This window comes from Borostomias antarcticus, assembly GCF_949987555.1.
Source record: "Borostomias antarcticus genome assembly, chromosome: 5".
In the NCBI taxonomy this organism is placed as follows: domain Eukaryota; kingdom Metazoa; phylum Chordata; class Actinopteri; order Stomiiformes; family Stomiidae; genus Borostomias; species Borostomias antarcticus.
Window position 1 is genome coordinate 33,590,979 of NC_140238.1, and position 22,671 is coordinate 33,613,649.

The 22,671-nt window shown below is 44.1% G+C and overlaps 3 protein-coding genes across 3 annotated transcripts; all 3 read left to right on the forward strand.

Annotated features, from left to right (window-relative positions):
• Positions 1-253: 253 nt before the first annotated feature.
• On the forward strand, positions 254-6,823 carry LOC311309819 (contactin-5-like; the record flags this gene model as incomplete). The annotated part of the gene is made up of 7 exons (XM_084439141.1): positions 254-434; positions 691-843; positions 1,920-2,183; positions 3,443-3,694; positions 3,818-4,147; positions 4,268-4,510; positions 5,216-6,823. 7 exons carry the CDS (start codon positions 254-256, stop codon positions 5,416-5,418), a joined length of 1,626 nt encoding a protein of 541 aa, XP_084295267.1. The 3' UTR covers positions 5,419-6,823.
• Positions 6,824-12,889: 6,066 nt separating this feature from the next.
• On the forward strand, positions 12,890-17,500 carry LOC311309820 (vascular cell adhesion protein 1-like; the record flags this gene model as incomplete). Its single annotated transcript, XM_084439142.1, has 4 exons — positions 12,890-12,916; positions 15,488-15,728; positions 16,215-16,547; positions 17,250-17,500. 4 exons carry the CDS (start codon positions 12,890-12,892, stop codon positions 17,498-17,500), a joined length of 852 nt encoding a protein of 283 aa, XP_084295268.1.
• Positions 17,501-18,287: 787 nt separating this feature from the next.
• Positions 18,288-22,372, forward strand: cdc37 (cell division cycle 37 homolog). Its single transcript, XM_084438861.1, has 8 exons — positions 18,288-18,600; positions 19,013-19,294; positions 19,445-19,550; positions 19,636-19,751; positions 20,180-20,302; positions 20,917-21,099; positions 21,538-21,609; positions 21,822-22,372. Exons 1-8 carry the CDS (start codon positions 18,493-18,495, stop codon positions 21,960-21,962), a joined length of 1,131 nt encoding a protein of 376 aa, XP_084294987.1. The 5' UTR covers positions 18,288-18,492; the 3' UTR covers positions 21,963-22,372.
• The last annotated feature ends 299 nt before the right edge of the window (positions 22,373-22,671 follow it).

The window sequence follows — 22,671 nt, forward strand, 5'->3', positions numbered from 1 at the left end:
CCTACCTACCTACCTACCTACCTACCTACCTACCTACCTACATACATACATACATATATACCTACCTACCTACCTACCTACATACATACATATATACCTACCTACATACTTTAACCTGAATCTTAAAGCTCATTGTAAGTATCCTACTGTATGTATATTCCAGTAAGCCCTGGGGTAAAGGTGGGCAGGTGAAGATATGGTCTCTGTCATCTTTCTAGACGGACCTAACATAACATGCTCAGCCTCTTCATTCATGGAGGGGGAGAGTTTGGAGGGGTACTGCTCAGTGGAGGGAGTTCCTGCCCCTGCTGTCCAATGGCTGAACAGCGTGGGACAGTCCATCGACCCCTCGACCCCCCTCACAAGGGGGGATTCAGGGCTGTACACCATCGAAGCTAAGGGGCTCTCGGTCGTGACCAGGGAAGTGGACGTCCGTGTGCAATGTGAGTAATACGTTACGTTGTGATATTTTATAATTTAAACACAGGTTCGTCACAATGTCCACTTAAAGACCAACAGTTATTGATTAGGTCATAAATGTAACACATTTCGAATGTAGGTTTCCCTACTGCCTTTTGTAGAAGCAATATTGTATCTTTGTCTGCACTTATCCAGATGCTCCGGAGATACGTTGTCCAGAAACATACACTGGTGCCGAACACTCAACTCCCGTCCTCCCCTGCACGGCAGAGGGATACCCAGAACCGGAGATCAGGTGGTTGAGAAACGAAGAGCAGGTGGATATCCCCGAGAGACTCAGCAGGAGGGACACCGGCCTGTATGTCATGGTCGCCAGCAACAGTATCTCAACTGCCAATCGCACCCTGTACATTGATGTCCAGTGTAAGTTAGCATGCTTACAAATTCAGTCAAGCACACTGAAGTATTGTCTCAGCATTTAAGGTATTTCTTAGCCCAGTGGCGGGGATCTGTATCCAACTTTGGGGGGGACATTTGGGGGGGACATTTGGGGGGGACATTTTGCAAGAGTATTTTTTTTGGGGGGGACATCTTCCTACGCGGCTGTATGGTCATTTGAATGCCACTACCCCAATCTAAATATTGGGGGGGGGGGGGGGGACTATTTTAATGATCTCAAATATTGGGGGGTGACATGTCCCCCCTGACCCCCCCAGGATCCAAGCCCCTGGACCCACGTAAGCATTTTTATCTTCAGCCATTCTGTTTCAGAAAGCTCTCTGGCTCAAAATGCAGGTGCTTTGCATGATCAGCAACAATGCCAGAAAGTACTGCCACCTGAATCAATCAATCAATCAAAGCTTTATTTGTATAGTGCATTTCATACCCAGAGGCAACACAATGCGCTTTACAGAGAACAAGGGAGGAGGGCATACGACCCACTCTCTACATATTCCAGAGGGAAGCAAAAAAACAGTAATCACCCGGGGGCCAGATAAGTGAGCTGTAAAAATTCTTCCCTGACCCCTCTCAACAAGGCGATCGAGCAAGCTCCAGGAGTATGTTTGTCTACCGGCTAAGAACATTTATAAAGCAATACATTACATTAAATTACATTTCAGAGTAAGAGAGGCTAAAAAAGCCTCATAGGAGAGAGGACATCCTACGGACATGCTACGACATCCACAGCAGACACGGGGGTGTCTATCGGACTCCGGGAGGTCTGCTGGTGACAGTGGGGCATCCACTGGACCTGGTTAGAAGATAGGAGGGAGAGAGAGAGGCACTAGGGAGAGGGAAGGCTGAAGCCTGAACTAGGTGAATGACGAAGATCCAAACGGATCTAAACGTTCTCACTCAAATAAAGAATCAGTCTGTAATCGGTGTGCGGGTTCCACTCTGTTCTACCTGAACTACCTGCGTCCATGCATCTAAGAGGGTGAGGAACATGTCAGTGGTTTCACATTTAACGGTTCTATTGCGATTTCTGTTCTCCTCAGATCCACCCTCAGAGATACTGGCGCTGGAGGACACCGAGGGAACCATCGGTTCTCCCCTGGGGCTGAAGTGTTCCTCCATGGGGAACCCTCAACCTTCCTACCGTTGGAGTTACTACCAGGCGCCCAATATAACTGTGGAGAGTGAGGATGGGTTCTCACTGCTGATCATCCACAAAGCCGGAGGGTTAAACATCGGCTCCTACAGGTGCTCTGCCCAGAACCAGCTCGGAAGTGTCTCCAGAACAGCCAGGGTCACTGTGAGAGGTAAGATTTCCACTGTAACTATGTCTGTGACTCTCTCTATCTTTGTGTGGGGTTTGTGGATTTCCACCCTCTCATTAAGTGTCAATAGGGGAAATTGAAACGGACATATCTCGACATGGGAAGGTCACAGAGACACGGCGTTTGGAGTGGCATAGAGCTCCAGACCTAACGAATGCAGCAGTGCCAAGCATGTCCTCGCACGCACGAGCGCACGCACGCGCAGGCTCCAGTAGGCTATTTTGAGCTACACCACAGCTTGTAGCCTACGTGAGGCTAAAATAGAGTTAGGCATGAGGCAAACTTTTGTTTCACAAATGTGATTTTTATTTATTTATTATGAGTCATAGGCTATTCATGATAACAACGTCGGCTAAGCCCATGTGAGGTGCAGTAGGCTACTGTCATCCAGCTCCATATTGTGGGGGAGGGTTGTTTCCTATGTTTTTTTTTCCTGTAGCAGTGAGTCCATAGTGAATGGGGAGTAGCCTAGTAGCAGTGAGTGGATAGTAGCCTAGCTTGGCGCTCCATAAAGTCAACAGCTCGTCTCTACCCCTCCAGGTTCCGTTATAACGGACCGCTATAATCGGCCTCGGCTTTATCCGCTTTTTAACCACGCCGGTCGATTTCAAGCTATGGGAGATTTGTGCTTGAGTCGGCTTATTTCATTCGGCTTGATTTTGGAACTGCTGTCGCTGTTGAATGGATTAGAATCAAGTAAGTTGGACAATGTTGTTATAGGGTATTTTTTTTATTGTGCGCTCGGACGGAACTCCCGATCAAATCGGCATTGATCCGTAGCTGTAGTAGTCTGTTGACACATGTCTACATTATATTTGACTTGATTTGGTTGATTATGATTATTACTTGATTATGCCACGTTAGCCTACACAATTTTGGGATGACAGAGTTGTTAAGGCAAGTCGCACCATATACGTCTGGGCTACAATCATGGCTTCACTAGAGCAGTTACGCACATAGAGGCTACCCATACGCGTGCGTAATATGTGTCGAACATAATTTGAAGTTATGGATGTGTGCCTTATGTAACATTTTGTGTGGATTTTGTGTTCCACTAAAGAATGGGAGGCAACTTGAGCCCATGAAGGGAGGGGGGTCCTTCCTGACTCCTTCCTGAAGTTTGGTCTGAGTCATCGGCAGCATTGCTCATGCGACTTCATATCGTTTAATGCTGCCTATTAGAATGTTGTAACAGTGTGGTGATACGTGACATGGGAATAATGATCCTTCTAACTTCATAGGTGCCAAGGCTGAATGTCCTATCACCATCAGCCCTCCCAGAGTGCTGGTGGAATATGGGAGCCAGGTCTCTGTCACATGCGGTCCCACCGGCAGCCCTTCCCGGGACAGCGTGTTCTGGAGCCCGAGTTCCTCCAGTCAGAGCACCGTGTGGCGGATGGACTCTCTCTTGGACTGGAACTCCAGCCCTCAGTGTCTTGGAAACTTTACGGGGATTGGAGAATGTAGCAAAACTCTGGACATAACAGTGTATAGTAAGTTATGATTTGTTTCTGATATTCTTAGACAATAAAGTATTACAATTGTTTAACGTTTTTAAATTACACAGGTTTTCTATATATTTGAGTATCCTATAGTAAATTAAATGTCTCCCACAGAGAATCCAGACAGCGTGTCCATCTTCCCTGTGAACCACACTGGTCCGATGGTGGAGGGGACAGAGTATCAGCTGTCATGTGACGTCCTCAACGTTGCTCCTGTCCAGAGTCTCACTGTGACCTGGTACAAAGGAAACGAAACCATGATGACCACCTCTTCTGATGACCGGATAAAGACACCAGTGAATGAGTCATCTGTCCTCACCATCACCCCCAGTAGACATGATGATGGAGCACAGTACAGATGTGAGGCACAACTGGACCTGGGACCAGACGGACCACAACCCCCTCCTACTGTCACATCAGAACCTCTAAACATTACTGTCCACTGTGAGTTCATAAATAAACAATATCCGATATGACATTTCTTCTTGAAAAGTGCATAGCATGTTGTAACTGTAACAGACGTTTCTGAAATAATTGTGTCCCTTATGACTTCCCTCCTCCTAGATAAGCCTCACATTAATGCCACCAAACTTCCTGCAAGAATACCAGTTCTACGCGGTTATCCTGAGGTCCTAGTGTGTGAGGCGGAAGGATACCCAACACCAAGGCTTGAGTGGAAGTACAGTGTTGGGAGGAAGGTTGTAGTGAACGGAAGCTGCATCACAGTCCGGGAGGCGGGGTACTACAACTGCACGGCCACTAATGTTATTGGAACGACCTTCATTGTTGTCGAGGTGGTTCTGAAAGGTAACGCACCATCCTCTTCCGCTCTGCTATCTTTTCCTCACCATGTTCATCCTGTTTACTCACGGCTTCCTTTCTCAAGACCAGCTCAGAATGTTCCTTGTGCATCCTGTCTCTAAGTGCTCGATTATGTTCCCTCCTCTACAACACTAGAGTGAGCTACAGTAGTCTCAACTCCAAACAGTAAGCTACAGTAGTCTCAACTCCAAACAGTAAGCTACAGTAGTCTCAACTCCAAACAGTAAGCTACAGTAGTCTCAACTCCAAACAGTAAGCTACAGTAGTCTCAACTCCAAAGGCCATCTTCCTGTCCAATTAATAAGTAATTAATAATAATAATAATAATAATACTAATGCATTTTATTTCAAGGCGCCGTTCATAACACCCAAGGTCACCGTACATGGTTAAAAACAAGTAAACACAGACACAAAATTTACAAAGTTACAACAATAACAAAACAGTTATGAATATCAATCTAAAAAATCAGAAATGATAGTGAGTATTCCTGAATGAAGAGGTGTGTTTTGAGACGGGAATCGAAGGCGGGGAGATGGTCTGTTGCGCGGATGTCTTGTGGTGAACCAGAACCAGTGAACCCATCTGCTTTTAGAAGTGAGAGGTGCTCAGAAGGTTTGAGTCTGGTCTGGCCCACCTGAGCGTGAACACAATCTGATTGGTCGATGGCTGTTTTGTCTCTCTCATCCCAGAGGACTACCTTCCCCTCATAGCCGGCTTCGTGGCCATCGCCGTGGGGGTCATCTCCGCCATCTTCGTCTTCATCTTCTTCATCTACTACAAGAACACCAGGATGGGACATTACAGCCTGAAGGACGCCAAGCTCACCAACACCCTGAACGGCAACGTGGCACAGAATGGCCGCGACACGCCGCTCCCTATGACAGTCTGCTAGCCGAGCAGCCGTTCCTCCGACGAGGAGGAGAATGCGGCGGACATGTTTCTGTGCCACCGGGGACTGAAGCGCTGGAAGGTGTGATTGCTACTCAGCAGGCTGACTCGGTGCTTGATTCTCATCCTTTGGGAGTGACTTCTCATGCCTCGTATGCAACTCTTTGCCCTTGGCGTTAACTTCAAGTGCCCTCTCCACCCCACCCCCAATTTCGGGGAAGAACCGGAGGATGAGGTCTGAAGATCTCAGCTCATAATGACGTTAAGCTATCGCTACTGGAGTGTGTACTACCACTGGAAAACAAGAAACAACAAAAATGGTTGAAAGTTGAAAGTTCCTCTTTGTATAATTTCAAATTCTCTCAGACCATTTTTGGTCTTTAGTCAATTTTTTTTAATTTAATAGTCTATAAAATGTATTTTCTATGTATAATTCCTGTTGTGTAATACAAAGGGAATGCAATGTGATTATGAATGTCTTTATTTTGTAAGCTCTTATGATTCGACGTACTGTTATGTTCTGGGACCTTTGAGCCACCCCATGTTTGAGCCACCACATGTCATGTTAGGTTATTGCTTGTGAGGCATAAGGTGGTTGAAATTGTGAAATTGTCCTTGCCTAGATATATTATCTTGTGAGGTTTTTGGAATCCCCCTCAGTGTCCGAGGGGCTCTCCTGATTGCACAATGAGCACCGAACCCTGTTAACGCCAACATGAAGAGCTGGGATTCCCCGCTCATCTCTCTCTCTCTACCTTACTTGCTTAGTTGTGGAACAGAAATGATTTGAAAGGACATGCCAGCTGCACCCCATCTGGGGACGTCTGTGCCTCTGTGTGCCAACCACAGTGACATCTCTGTGTGTGTGTGTGTGTGTGTGTGTGTCTTGTTTGTAAGGGGGTATCTCTTTATGTCTGATTTTATTCAAGTATACATTTTCATGCCTAAGCCTGTATAGTTCTATACATTTTTTTGTGCAGATAACATGGAATTATATATTTATTTATGAATTTTAAAATAAGTGGTTTAGCATAAATGGCACATGGAAATTAGGACTGCAGGGGAATGAGAACTATGGCAAAGGGAAACAACGCTTATGGCTTTGAATTATTTGTTTACTATGTACAGTAGGCTACTGCTTACTTAAAGTACATGATGTAGATTAAACAAGCGGTATACTGTTTAGTAGCCACTATGCAATAACTATGTAATAATCTGCACACATTCTTGTACTAACCAACCAACCGTAGCCTCATTGAATTGTGGGGTGTTTCCCTACTGTATATTCTGGCCATTTATAGTACAAGACCCTTAGAATCAGACCTGGCTAAAAATACAAATTCGATATCCTTTTAGTTCAATGTCCTTTTAGTTCGATATACTTTTGGTTCCCAATGTGTTTGCTTGAGTCTGCCAGGGCCGTCAGAGGTGGGTGGGGTTTGCATTTTGGCGAAAGGGCCCATAAGGTCCATTGTGCCAGCCAGGCAAGTATAATCAAACTCAGATTAGTGATTGGAATGCCTTTAAAGAGTTTTTTTTTTTGCCCCGGGTCTGTTCAGCATAATGCTGTTTTCTATAAAACATTCGAATCTCGCCTGCTATAAATGCCTACTATGTAGGTTGTAGTGTGTGAAGATGCAATGATATGAGCACACACTTTAGTTGTCAATGTGAGATCAAAAGTGGCAAGCATATTAGCAATACTGCTGTATTTAGAGAAAAAAACATTTTGTAAGTATTTTGAATTACCATTTAAAATAAACGTTTTGATTTATGATGTTGTATGTGGGTCAACAGGAGCTATTTCTCACACTTTGTATGTGGGGTGAGCATAGGCGTAGGCCTGCTGCGTCCCCTAGTGTCTCATTATAAATCTATTTCCCAAGGTGTGAGTCCCTCCCCTTCCATGTTCCTGACTCACTCGTACTTCTCCAGAGCCGAGGATAGGAACTGAAAAAAACTACTTAATGAATTAACATCGACTGGACGTTATGATGGTTACTATATTTTTACGATTGATCACGATCGGTGGAATAATTGTGTTTACAGGTAAGAATTGGCGTCCTTTTGCGTTATTAAGGTTGATAGCCTGCTATGCCATAGTTAGGCAAGAAAGTCGATAGCCTAAGTTATTCAGCTCCGACCGAATCAAACACGCCCTCTTGGTGAGGTTCAGTTCAGATTCGTGTAGGCTTTACGATTATAAATAAAGATAAAAACTAGAAACAAGTAACGCTAGTTGTATTTTAAACCAAAAACTGCGAGTGGGTTCAGTTTTTTGTGCTCTTAAGTTAGGGTTAACTTCTCACGCCCATTCGGGGTTGTAGATCAATGGTGTGCAACTGTAGAAGGCGAGTTCCCCTAAATGCAGAGAACAGTCAAACCCCTAAACCTTACCCTGGCAAGTAGTAGTAAACTGACTTTTCCTATGTTAAATGCATTTATTGTAAGTCGCTTTGGATAAAAGCATCAGCTAAATGACTGTAATGTCATGTGATTTAAGTTAAATACTATGCAATGATTGTGATCATTATGCGACGATTCTTGGAGTTTATCTACAAATTACAGATTGATTGATTGATTTAGTTTATTTATGGATTGAGTAAAAACAGTAATCCAAGGGATGACATGTGAAAGTGTAAACACTTATTTCCAACATGGTCCTATTTACAAGACAACAATAACACAAAACATCTATTAACCCCCCAAACAAAAACAAAACAAAATTATGGATTAAGATCATTTAAGAAAAAAACAGGATGAAGTAGGCTAGATTTAGGTTTTCTTATCTGGTCACCTTAGTCCAGAGATAAGCTCTAAACTGTCCTCTAAAAGCCCTTGTAGTTTCTGGTTTTGTCTTAAAGGACAATGCTCGTTTTTGACAACCTGGACTTTATTTACGACATATTATAAGACGTTTGACTCACTGAGATCACTTTGGTGTAATTCAGAGGCCTGTAGAAGAAATTTAAAATCCAGCGCGAGACAGTATGTAATGGCAGTGGTCGGGGCACTTAGAATGCAGCTTCTAAAAATCTATTTTCTGCCGCGAAACGGTTGTTTTCCTCAATCTGTCTTTATGAATCGCTAGTTGTGCTTACATAGAGCATAGGCCTGTTGTGTTGTTTTTCACATGCCTCTAATATGATCTTTAGAAACGTCTTTAGACAGGAAATAGCTTCCTCACTTGCTCCAGCACGCATGCGCACAGCGTGCTGGAGCAACGATTGCGCGCTGTGCGCATTAGTGCTGGAGCAAGTGAGGAAGCTATTTCATTTCAAAAGACGTTTCTAAAGATCATGGCATGTGAAAACCACAACAGTTATGCTCTATGTAAGCACAACTAGCGATTCATCAAGACAGATTGATGAAAACAACCGTTTCGCGGCAGAAAATAGATTTTTAGAAACTGCATTCTAAGTGCCCCGACCACCGCCATTACATGGATATACTGGCTCGCGCTGGATTTTAAATTTCTTCTACATGCCTCCGAACTACACCAAAGTGATCTCGGCGAGTCAAACGTCTTATAATATGTCGTAAATAATGTCCAGGTTGTCAAAAACGAGCATTGTCCTTTAAGTGGAAGGCTGTTCCACAGTAATGTTCCTGTATTTTAAAAAAAGGAACCACAAGCTTCACTATTTACTCGTGAGCTTCACTATTTACTCGTGGCACCTTACAGGAGCACACACTCACCGTAGTGTTGTGACTGTGCTGAGTGTGAATCGCTAGTTGTGCTTACATAGAGCATAGGCCTGTTGTGTTGTTTTTCACATGCCTCTAATATGATCTTTAGAAACGTCTTTAGACACGAAATAGCTTCCTCACTTGCTCCAGCACGCATGCACACAGCGTGCTGGAGCAACGATTGCGATTAGTGCTGGAGCAAGTGAGGAAGCTATTTCGTTTCGAAAGACGTTTCTTAAGATCATGGCATGTGAAAACCACAACAGTTATGCTCTATGTAAGCACAACTAGCGATTCATCAAGACAGATTGATGAAAACAACCGTTCGCGCTGGATTTTAAATTTCTTCTACATGCCTCCGAACTACACCAAAGTGATCTCGGCGAGTCAAACGTCTTATAATGTCGTAAATAAGGTCCAGGTTGTCAAAAACGAGCATTGTCCTTTAAGTGGAAGGCTGTTCCACAGTAATGTTCCTGTATTTAAAAAAAAGGAACCACAAGCTACACTATTTACTTGTGAGCTACACTATTTACTTGTGAGCTACACTATTTACTTGTGAGCTTCACTATTTACTTGTGAGCTTCACTATTTACTCGTGAGCTACACTATTTACTTGTGAGCTACAATATTTACTTGTGAGCTTCACTATTTACTTGTGAGCTTCACTATTTACTCGTGGCACCTTACAGGAGCACACACTCACCCTAGTGTTGTGACTGTGCTGAGTGTGGACCAAACTGCAGACTAATAACCCTTTTCTCTACAATGACCTCTTTAGGTACAAATGCTGACTGTCCTCTTGAGTTCAGCCCCCCCAGAGTGGTGGTGAGATACGGAGGGTCGGTCTCAGTCAACTGCATCACATCAACCACAGATCATGAGGGTTTGGGCTGGGAGGCCACCGTAGGAGGCACAGGGATAGTGGAAGGTGTTTCCTCTCTCACGTGGACTCAGAAGAACATTGACGATTGGAATATAGAGCCTAAATGCTTCCTTAATAGAGAGGAGGGGCAGTGCAAGAAAAACCTCCCTCTTGTTCTATATAGTAAGTAATGCTTTTCACACACTTCTTGGCTCACGCACACTTTCTAAACATACACTTTATACAACTGTTTTTCACCTAATGTGACTGTTTAATGTGCAGAGCCTCCAGACAGCGTGTCCGTGTCTCCTCTGGACCACACTGGTCCGATGGTGGAGGGGACAGAGTATCAGCTGTCATGTGACGTCCTCAACGTTGCTCCTGTCCAGAGTCTCACTGTGTCCTGGTACAAAGGAAACGACATCATGATGACCACCTCTTCTGATGACCGGATAAAGACACCACTGAATGTATCATCTATCCTCACCATCACCCCCAGTAGACAGGATGATGGAGCACAGTACACATGTGAGGCCCAACTGGACCTGGGACCAGACGGACCACAACCCCCTCCTACTGTGACAGAACCTTTGGTCCTGGATGTGCACTGTAGGTTTGAACCTGTTATACATCATTTCCACATCATCATTCCTGTTGATCCAAAAAAGATTCACAAACACAATTATAGTTGCTATTTGGTTATAACTAATTTAACTCTTTTTTTTCCCCTCAATGTACAGATAAACCAGTGATCCATGTGAATAGTCAGTTTGCTGCCCTGGAGAACAGAGACAGTCTGAGCATAGTCCCGTTCAGAGCTGAGGGGAATCCTCGTCCCAGCGTTGAGTGGTACCTGGAAGAGAGACCAGCCAGTCCCACTAAGCTCCTGACCCGGAGAGACTCAGGGGAATATGTCCTCTCTGCCACCAATGACCTCGGAGATACAAACTCTACTGTTTACATCACAGTGGAATGTAAGTGGATGAGAACTATTACAAACTGTAATATGCCCCGCCTATTTATTTATTAACAAAATGTGTGTGTGTGTATACAGTATATATATATATATATACATACAGTGTGTATATATATACTGTAGATATAGATAGATAGATAGATAGATAGATAGATAGATAGATAGATAGATAGATACATAGATGGATAGATGGATAGATAGACAGACAGACAGACAGACAAGATTAGATAGAGAGAGACAGATAGATAGATAGATAGATAGATAGATAACTATTAACTAGATAGATAACTATTAACTAGATAGATAACTATTAACTATCTTGTGCATATAGAGCACAAACAATGAAACAAATAGATTTCCTCCCTGTCTGTCTGTGGCATTCGCTACCAGCAAACATTGAAAATACAGGTCCTCAATTTATTCCCCTGATCCCCCTTTCATTGGTTTAGGTGTTATTGTATGAATTGCAAACTATTTTACTGCTTAATTGTTTCAAGTTAGTTATTTGAAATTAACTGACAGACTGCATGTAACTATTCCAACATCAAGCTGTACATTACTTCATCTGGAATTCTACAGCTGTATAGCTCTGAAAGGTCTAAACCTTTTGAGTTGTTGATGTTCTGTGAGTATCGCATAAGTGAATTTCCCTTTGGTGTCTATTAATGTTAATGTAACTGTTAATGTTGACAATAAGTTATTTCATTTGATCTGTTTATAATTAAAGTAATCTTTACGTCCACCCTCCCCCAGACCCCCCAACATTCCTCAGTCCTGACCCAGTGACCCTTGACCTTGGAGCGGGTGATGAAGTCATCTTAAACTGCACTGCTACAGGAAACCCTGTCCCCGTGTACAGCTGGCATTCCTCACAACCCCAGGAGAAGATGGAGGATCAACCTCTTCTGACCTCCTCCGCCCGACTCTCTGGGACCTACAACTGCACTGCCTCGAACGGAAATGGCAAAATCACCAAACAGTTCATTGTCAATCGCAAAGGTAAGGAACTCTTTTCAGCGATAGTTTCTATTTTCAGGACTGTTTCTAAGCTCCTCCTGAAGTCCTCATTTAATAATCTAACGGCAGACCCTCGCTGGTGTTTTTCTCTTCGTCTCATTAGGTGGTCGGTCTGGTACAACTGCGGGGATTGTTGTAGCTGCGCTGATTTTGGTTGTGCTGGTGTCTGTGTGCTTGGTCTATCTCAAACAGAGAAACACTCCTGTTGATGGTGCAGATGTTATGGGGCTACAGCAGGCGTGAAGGCTCAGACCCACTGGTACATAACTGTCATTAACCACGGCCCTTTTCTCACAGGGGGCCGCACCACGTTCTGGGTTATAATCGGAGTAGGCGTGGGCCTGGCGCTGGCGCTTTGCGGTGGGTATGTGATTATTAAAACGAGGTCAGCCTCAAACTCTGTCGTCTGAACCGGCCTATGTGAGGGAAAAGGAAGAACTCATCCAAGAATCAATGTATGAATCACAACTACGTCTGGTTGTTGCACGTAATGCTAGATTGAAACCCGCATGGCTTTTAAAACAGACTTGTCTCATATCACCCATGTGCCTCAGCCAAGCATGTATGATGTTGAGTTGAACATGGGCTGTTATGCACAAAGGACTGCTTTACAGTTTGGTTTTTATTCACTAATTTGTATTTTTCGGCTTAATCCATCTCCGTCATGAGACTGTAAAAGTGAATCAAGTACTACAGGCATGCTCGGATCTACCATTTGAACGAAAGTTAAAGGTACCGAACAGTATTAATAATAATAATAATACATTTTATTTATATAGAGCTGCAGGATCAGTAGAGCTACATGTATCTGAACCACTGATTCCTATTATGTCTTGGGCCCATGGATACTGCACCGCAGCACACTGGCCCATGAACAGCCTAGTCTGAGATATTAGACTGCATCTACTCAGGTATATGGGTCTCAGTATGACCCAGAAGTTGGCCCTCGATGCAGTACTGTAAATTTCCCAGAATGCAGTGCACATGTTACTTGACACTAACACAAAATCGGTGCTTTTGATGGCAATGTTTTATAATAATAATGTTAGATGTTATAGTAGATGGGTGAAGATGCAGCAGTGATCTAGCATGCTCTGTCCACACGCTGTGTTCTGGGGTCCACTGGTATTTGAGGAGCACTTTTAGGGTCATTTGTGTCCATTCTCTTTGAAATCTACGCATGGAACTGTGCCTTCATATCTGGTGACCTTTTTGGCTGCTTGCTCGTGTGATTTTTATGTGATGTGATATGTTTTTGTTCTTCTAAATCAGAAATTCTGTTTGTCCTTTTATGCCCACGGTTTCATTGCTTTTACATTAGACATGAAATGACTGCAGGTGTTGATGACATTTATATTTTGAAACTGTTGTTCTGTGAATGTTCTGTGAATTTGTGTTTTTTGGCAAGAAGTAACACCTTTTTTATTGATGTCTTTGAAAATCACTGATCGTATGTAGGCCTACCCCTATAAGGGAGGATATCCATTGAAACAGTCACCTAAAGCCCATATTATATTACCAAATGAGACCATTATGTTTACAGAGCCATGTATGTTTACAGAGAATGCTAATTGAGGTTAAGTCCATGTATTTTAATGTGCAGTGTCCTGCAGTCTTTTGTAGCCGTTTCTGGACCTTCTCTCACCGTCTATCGGGCTTCCGTCACCCCGGCACTCACACCAATACTAATCAGTACAAAACAAAGTGAATGTAAAGTAAAGGTGAAAGTGCATCTGTTATCCTGCCTATGGTGGCCCATATAAAGACTTCCTTTTCTGGACTTGTTTCTTTTGTGTTGTTTGTGTCCGTTTCCCTCTCAGAAAGGGAGAGTTTTTCTCCAGTGCTGTTTGTGTGTGGACTAACTGGGTTGCTATAACAACCTGGCAGTGGAAATATCCAGGGCCTTCTGCCAGAACAATTTGTGTTGAAGTAAAAAAATTGTGTATGGTGCACAATCATTTAGGCCACACAAAATACACAACTTGAAAGAGGATAGCAGATTAAGCATTCATACGGGGTTGGCAGCTGTACTTTCCATAAATAGGCCTACACCGATAAGAATCCAGTTACCAAGCCGTGTCTCTTCACTCATGGCCAGCACTGTAGGCCTACATTCTTCTCACAGTATGAGGCCTACAGACTACATGCCAGAGTAGTGTTGCTGCTGTGTCTTGACAAAAACACGTTCAGTGCACAAAGGAGTCAAGCATGCAACCAGAGCTGGGAGTCTAGAGTGCTTTCACTGCAACACACACAGCATGCAACACACACAGCATGCAACACACACAGCATGCATGGTTAGCTGGCTGTCTACGGCCTGGGTGCAGTTAATAAAGGGCCAAGAAAAGGCAAAGGCTGAAAAAAAGCATCCTCACTGAAACGTAGTTCTTCGCCTACTGAGTGTGAGAGGCCGGGTGTGTTCACGGGGTGGCCTATGAACCCGAAGCCTGTCCAAACCCCATCTCCCACTGCCTGTTCCCCCTCGGGGCCCTGAAGCCAAACCACGGACCGAGGAGGAACCAGCCTGCGAGGGAGGGCTTTTGTTAACAATCACAGACCACTTCAGGGGTTGCCTGGCAGGATCAAGTCGGAATTCCACTTGCTTCTCAACTTGGACCACCGTGGACCTCAAATATACAGTCGAACGATGGATATCAACTTTATAAAATGGATTGTCACATTTTGCATGTTCTATTCGGGTAAGATGTTTCCAGAAGTCGTCGCCTCGATTGCCTGGTTCTATGTAATATGCCTGTCTGCGGGAGGGGAACATTTTTGGCTTGTTAATTCTTGATGTTAAACTTTAGAATTAAACATAACTCATCTGAAGTTGTAGGCTAAAATGGTGCCGTTACCTGTTTACCTGTGGCGCTGACCTGCGCAATGCACCCGCCCGGAAAAGCGCGATTCAAATAGGTTGTCCGGACCCTTGCACCTGTTGCCTAGCTGGAGCACTACTCGTTTATTGATTGATTGATTTTATTTTTAAGACAGGGACAAGGTAGGAGTAGATTTAGAATTAGATTAGATTTAGAATAGACTACATTTACCCTATAGAATAGGGAGAGATGCACTGTACAAGGTTATAGCTAAACAGCTAATTTCCACCCACAGTCCCTGGGCAAATAAATATACAGTCTTAAAATAGTGGTGCAAATAGTATACAGTAGGAGAGTTACATACATAGAAGGAATACAAAAAAGTTATGTAGCAGAGATTTCACTCATCCCTATACCCACATCCCTCTATACCCACATCCCTATACCCTCATCCCTATACCCTCATCCCTCTATACCCTCATCTCTATACCCTCATCCCTATACCCACATCCCAACCTCCCCAGACCCTTAAAAAACAAACCCTAAGTACAGCCCCCATACATATGTGCCACACACACACACACTTGACTACAGGTGCGACTACAGGTACTATTGTGTGAATGGTGAGGAAGATGACGGTGCTAATGATGATGACGATGATGCTTCTTTCCATGTCTCAGTGTCAAGTGAAGGGTGCTCTCTGCAGCTCAAACCCTCCAGGGTAGTGGTGAGGTTTGGGGAGCCCGTGTCAGTCAGCTGTGAAGCCTCCCGCCCGGTTCGTGTTCTGGGCTGGGAGTCGGCCATCGGTGCGGTGCACACCCAGCAGGACCTCGCTGTCCACTGGAAAGTGGACAGTCTGATCGACTGGATTGAAGAGCCCATCTGCTATGGAGTCTTCTTCACTGCTCCAAGACAGTGTGAGGAGAAACTTAACCTCATCCTCTACAGTGAGTCAACATCGCCTTTATAAAACTATCTCTACAGTTGGGACATGGTTGTTAACATAAAAAGGCCTAGGCTTCTATATATTTCTACACCAGCTCAGTGGCCTGAGACTGGGAGGTTATGGGTTCGATCCCCGGCCGAGTCATACCAAAGACTGTAAAAATGGGACCCGATGCCTGGCACTCAGCATCAAGGGTTGGATTGTGGGTAAGTCCCTGTGAAATACTAGCGTCATGTCCAGAGGGTGTACTTGTACATCAAGCTGCCTCACGCTACAGAAACAGGAGACAGGCTCCTGCCCTATGGGCCACTAGGCCCGAGAAACATTGGTTCTCAAAAGACGTACTTACTTACTACATATTTAACCTTTATTTATGCAGTGAGTCCCATTGAGACAAAGATCTATTTTGCAAGGGATTCTTGTGATAATTGCTACACACAACACAAGCATAGAATATAACTCTTGACACGGTGTCTGTCTTCCTCAGAGAGCCCAGACAGTGTGTTCATCAGCTCTGTGAACCACACCGGGTCCGTGGTGGAGGGGAAGGAGTACCAGTTGCTCTGCGAGGTCCAGAACATTGCTCCGGTCCAATACCTCACCCTCAGGTGGTACCGCGGGCAGACAGAAGTTTATAACCACTCCTTCTGTGACCTCACTCCTACCTCACCTGTCCAAGTATCGTCCATTCTCCTGGTTACCCCGACTAAGGTGGATGATGGAGCGCAGTACAGGTGTGTGGCGGAGCTGGACCTGGGACCCGAGGGACCACAGCCTCCTCTGACCGTGACGTCAGAGCCACTCAGCATTTCTGTGCACTGTGAGTCCGTCTGCGTCATTCAACTATCCATTCTGTCCCAAGGTTGTTATAGTTAACGAAAACTAACAAAAAAACGAAAACTAGGTGTGAAAAAATTTTTTAGTTAACTGAAATAAAAATAAAAACTAGGTTTTACAAAAAAACGATAACTAACTAAAACGGTATTGTGTGTTTACAAAACTAACTAAAATAAACTAAAATTGTAGAGAAAATGTCCTTAGTTTTAGTCTTTTTCATTTCATACATAAGCCTAGTATTTTGGGTGGATATTAAATCTATCCTCCATTATTTCTTTAGCTGTGCTCCTGCGCAGAAGTAATCTGACTCCAGATCGTTTCAGTTCGCCAGATGGTTTGTTTTGAGTGAAACAACATGAGCTCACGAGATCAGGATGGTCTCACGAGGCTAGCGCAGAAGAAAAACAACTAAAACTAATACTGAAACTAATAAAAACTAAACTAAAACTAAGCATTATCAAAAAATAAAAACTAAACTAGCAAATCTGCTTTAAAAACTAATTAAAACTAAACTGAAATTGAACACAAAAAGTTCAAACGATATAAAAATAAAAACTAATGAAATAAGCAAAACTATTATAACCCTGTTCTGTCCTCCCTGTTCCATCTTCCATTGGAGACATGGAACTGAAGAGAGATTGTATTTCGCCTATTGCTTTATCTGCTATCCTCCTTTTCTTCGCAGATCCCCCAACCTTCCTCAGTCCTGAACCTGTGACCCTTGACCTTGGAGAGGGCGATGAAGTCATCTTAAACTGCACTGCTGCAGGAAACCCTGTCCCTGTGTACAGCTGGCAGTCCTCACAACCCCAGGAGAAGATGGGGGATCAACCTCTTCTGACCTCCTCCTCACTGCCACCAGGGACCTACACTTGCATCGCCTCTAATAAGCTGGGCAAGAAAAGTAAGCAGTTCATCGTCAAGGCCAAGTCTTAAGGTAGGACCACATAGTACATTGCAACAGGGTTTTAATTGTAAACACATGTAGCAGACTCATTAAAGATGCAAATGAGCATGCGCTTGATTGGTCTTCTCTGGTGTTTAATGCAAGAGTTCTCTGATTGGTGCAAAAACACGGATGGCGGTCACCTTGGATGTAAGTGGATTCTTCAGCAATGGAACATTTAATGTGTAATGAATTGAGTGTAAGCAGGCCAATCGTTTGTCTCTCACTGGACTGTATTTACTCTCTCCTCACAGCTGTGAAACATCCACCAACCAGACCATCTCATGGACACAGAGAACAACTTCACATTTTAAGGGCTTATTCAATAGTTTGCAATGTTGTATAATGGTTGACTATTGTTGTTATTTCAATGTAACTTATCTGTAGTGGTAGGGATACACTGGGTATGGCAAAGATCAGTCACTCTCACCTCCGTTGTGTGTAACATCAGAGGTAGTACATAGTTGTTAGACATCACTCTAATTCACTTGTCTTTTTACTTACTTACTTACTTATTTTAATTCATTAAATAATATTCAAATGAAAGATATATATATATATATATACACTGTTAGAAATGTGATCAGAACATATATGTATCACATCCTGACAAATACAGCCTACCACATTGACATTTTCGACCCATTCTTTTGTCACATTGCACCAACTATTCAACTCACTTGTTTTCTAACCAATGATGTTTCTCTACGGCACGTTTTGCGTAGTGACGTCACCGGGAAACGTCAAACGTAAGAGATTTCCTGTGTTGTTCTCGGTGGTTCTGCGTTGTTGCTAACACTTGGTTACCTCGCAGTTATCTACTTACTTCTGTCCAACAACAAGAAAAGGAGGTCTGGTTGACTTGCACGTTGGGACTCTCTACCGTAATCAACACATATATTCGATACCATTCCGTATCTTTAATAGTTTTAGACCGGTGGGAAGGGAGTTAGCTTAGCTTAGCTTAGCTTAGCCTAGCAACATGTCCAGGATTGACTATAGCATGTGGGACCACATCGAGGTCTCAGATGATGAAGATGACACCCACCCCAACATCGACACACCCAGCCTCTTCAGATGGAGACACCAGGTAACGTTTGCTATCCCTATTTCCATTTAATGTGTTGATTTGTGAGAGCCAGTGTCATGCAGAGCTAGTTAGCTTAGCTAGCTAGATATCTGTGCACTAGAACCAGCCACTAATAGTCAACTGTGCCAGCTAGTTTAGGATGTATTGATCTGGTGTTTTGCTATCTTTTGTTGTATGTATCTATGTAGATCTATCTATGTATCTATTGTAGATAGCATTAGCTATTTAGCTAGTAACATAAAGCACTGAGCCTTCATATAATGTCATGGATAGACCCATAGGGAGACATGTAATTGTTAAAGAGAAATGCCATCCAAAAAGATGACCCATCCCACAATTATGGTTAAAAACGGATTTAAATGAACTAGTTGATGCTTTAACTTTGATTGATTTTCCCCCTTCGCTCTTCCAGGCTCGCGTTGACAGGATGGATCAGTTTCAGGCCAAAGGCGGAGAGCTGGAGAAGGGGGTGGCGGAGTGCAAACGCCAGCTGGCGGACGCACAGAAGAGGACGAAGGATCTGACCAGCTCGGCTACGGACGACGCCAAGGCGGAGCTGAGCAAGGCCCAGGCCGAGGAGAAGAGGCTGAAGAAGGAAGAGAGGGATTGGGAGAAGAAACTAGAGGAGTACAAGCAGGAAGAGAAGAAGATGCCGTGGAATGTGGACACACTTAGCAAGGAGGGCTTCAGCAAGGTGAGGCTCCATTCAGACCCCTTGGGTTTAGGCTGCCGCTTGTGATCGAGCATCTTTTCCCGATACCATTTCTCTCTAATGGTTGCATCTCTCTCTGCTTGTCTATCCCCCACCACGTGTGCTCTTATCCCCCACCACGTGTGCTCTCAGAGCATCGTGAATACTAAACCCGAAGTGTCTGAGGAGACCGAGGAGCAGAAGGAGCAGAAGCACAAGACCTTTGTGGAGAAGCATGAAAAAGAGATCAAACATTTTGGTGAGAGTTTTTGCCCCCTGTCCCTTTGTTTTCTGGGTGTCAGGTGGTGGGGTTTGACGACGTCACCGTGTTCTGTGTGTGGCAGGTATGCTGCGACGCTGGGAGGACAGTCAGAAGTACCTGTCGGACAACCCTCACCTGGTGTGTGAGGAGACAGCTAACTACCTGGTCATCAGGTGTATTGACCTGGAGGTAGAAGAGGTAAGAGCAGCTCTGTCCAGAGTTCCTCAGGCTTGCCACCAGAGCAATCACATTACATTACATTACAGTCATTTAGCAGACGCTTTTATCCAAAGCGACTAACAATAATTGCATTTAATGTAGGAAAAGCCAATGTACTACTACTTGCCAGAACTCACAAGTGCATCTTCTTTCTAAAACAAGTGACTAAGAGCATAATCTAGTGCTGAAGGCAAAGTGCAAGAATCACAATCTAAAGTACAGTGCAATATAATATAATACAATAAGTGCTTAGGTGGGAGGATTGTTGTAGTACTTCTTGAAGAGAAGAAGGTTCTATTCTATATTCTATGTTCTGTTCTATGTACACGGAAGAACGAATCCTTCTTTACAGTCAAGGTGAAGCCGAGCAATTAAGCAAAGCTATGTTGTCTATTTCCCACCTGCAGAAACATGCTTTGATGGAGCAAGTGGCCCACCAGACCATCGTCATGCAGTTCATCCTGGAACTGGCTAAGAGTCTGAAGGTGGACCCCCGTGGTTGCTTCCGCCAATTCTTTGCCAAAATTAAGGTGTGTATATAACCACGCCCACAGTATTCTAGATGCATTCACAATCATATTTCCCTACTTACGGAATTTAATATGAAAATTTATGTTTTTATTAGCGCTGCCCCCTGAAAGTCGACGAGTTGAATCATCGGTCGGAAACCTCTTAAGTTGACAAGTTGTTTTTTTTGCTCCACTGTCAAGATGTGCTGGTGGGCTGAGACCACTCACCTGCCTTGTGATTCATATAGGACAGACCCCTCACCTGCCTGGTGATTAATACAGGACAGACCACTCACCTGCCTGGTGGTTAATATAGGACAGACCACTCACCTGCCTTGTGATTTATATAGGACAGACCACTCACCTGCCTTGTGATTTATATAGGACAGACCAATCATTCCTTTTAGACCTAGGCTATTACCTGGAGCGCCATTCACACACCAATGGCGGCAGCTGCCACGCCTGCTCATTGGGAGCAATTTGGGGTTCAGTGTCTTGCCCAAGGACACTTCGACAGGTAGTCAGGAGGAGCCGGGATTCGAACCACCGACCCTACAATCACTGAACAACCCGCTCTACCAACTGAGCTATACCGCCGCCCTGTATAACCAAGTACTTGTTGGTTTTTGTTTTAGACTGCGGACCAGCAGTATCAAGATGCCTTCAACGACGAGCTGGAGTCGTTTAAGGAGCGGGTGCGCACCAGGGCAAAGATCCGCATTGAGAAGGCCCTGAAGGAGTACGAGGAGGAGGAGAGGCAGAAGCGCCTGGGCCCCGGGGGAGTGGATCCCGTCGAGGTGTACGAGACGCTGCCGGAGGTGAGTCTCCCGCCCCCCGAGGTTTAGAAGCCCGTCCTACACCCCTCCATCCAGGGAGAGTTCAGGATACAGGCTGACCAACTGCTGTTGGAGGTGCCTCAAACCAGACTTGAGTCTAGAGGCGACAGGGCCTTTGTGGCGGCTGCCCCCAGACTATGGAACAACCTGCCCCTCCATATTAGATCCTCCCAGACCCTTGAGTTTTTAAATCCTCCCTAAAAACCTCCTTTTCTCCCTGGCGTTTTAACCAGTCTGTGCCCAAGCCTTGTTCATGTTCGATGTCTGTATTGTTTGCTGTTATTTCCTTGTTTTGTTGTGAAATGTTTTTTATCTTGGACCCACCTTGGTACAGCACTTTGGTCGACTGCTGTCGTTTTAAACGTGCTTTATAAACACATTTTGATTTGATGAATACAACAGACTACTCTCTGCTTGCAGGAAATGCAGAAATGCTTTGATGACAAGGACATCGCGTTGTTGCAGACTGTGATCAGTAAAATGGACCCTACGGTAGGATCATACAAGAAGACTGATTTTCATAGACCTGATCTTGGTCTACGTAGGTTGAAAAACTGTGGCAATAAACAAATTCGGAGTCTACTTAAGACAAGATTCTTGTCTGACCAGCATATGAAAAAATGCCTATTAGACCTGTAATGCCTGAACTGTTCAAGAAGGATGCTATAAATTGATGTTTTAATGATATAATTTTCAATTTGAAGGAGGCCAAGTACCACATGAAGAGGTGCATAGATTCTGGTCTCTGGGTCCCCAACTCGAGGACAGACGACGGAGACGACAAAGACGACGAGGGCACTTATGAGGAGGTGAAACAAGAGCTGGAAGAGAACAAGAAGGAATGACCAACACCGACTCCATAATTAGTATCTTTAATATGTTCACCCATGTACTCGCCTAGTCTATCGCTAATGCTACTCAATGGTTATCATTCAATTGTTGTTCGACAATACAACCCCTCATTGATTTGACTTGGATGATTCAACATTATTCGTTCTATAAAACTTTTTTTTTTCTACCTTTTATTTAACCAGGAAAAATGGGTCTGCTTGAGATTAAAATCTCCTACAAGAGGGTCCTGGCCAAATTGCATTGACATCACTTGCAGATTTCTGTCTTTAGACATTTTTTGAGCTTCAGTTAAGATGTATTTGTATGCTTGTTATTACACGGCCCCTCAGTGTGTGTGTGTGAGAGCCAGTAGGCCAGCCTTGGTTAGTCTGGCTGCTTTATTATGTGGTTGTGGTCTGGTATGATCAGCTCTACGTTCCCTCCGATGTCATTATCATGCATTTCTGGAACTAGGCACCGTACCAGTTCACTTCCCCAGATAGCATAAGCGTAGCACAATAAACATGATCCTGAAAATTGCGGTTTGTCTGTTTGAGAGTCAATATACATTTTATTGGTTTCATAATTGTCTAATTTTCGAGTTCTCGACCGCCTCTTACTCTTCGCCATTTTGTAAGGTAACAAGATAACAGCTGAATTAAATGCAAGTTTAATTCGTCGCCTGTCCTATACTGCCACCTGCCATGCGTTTAGTGTGTGTGT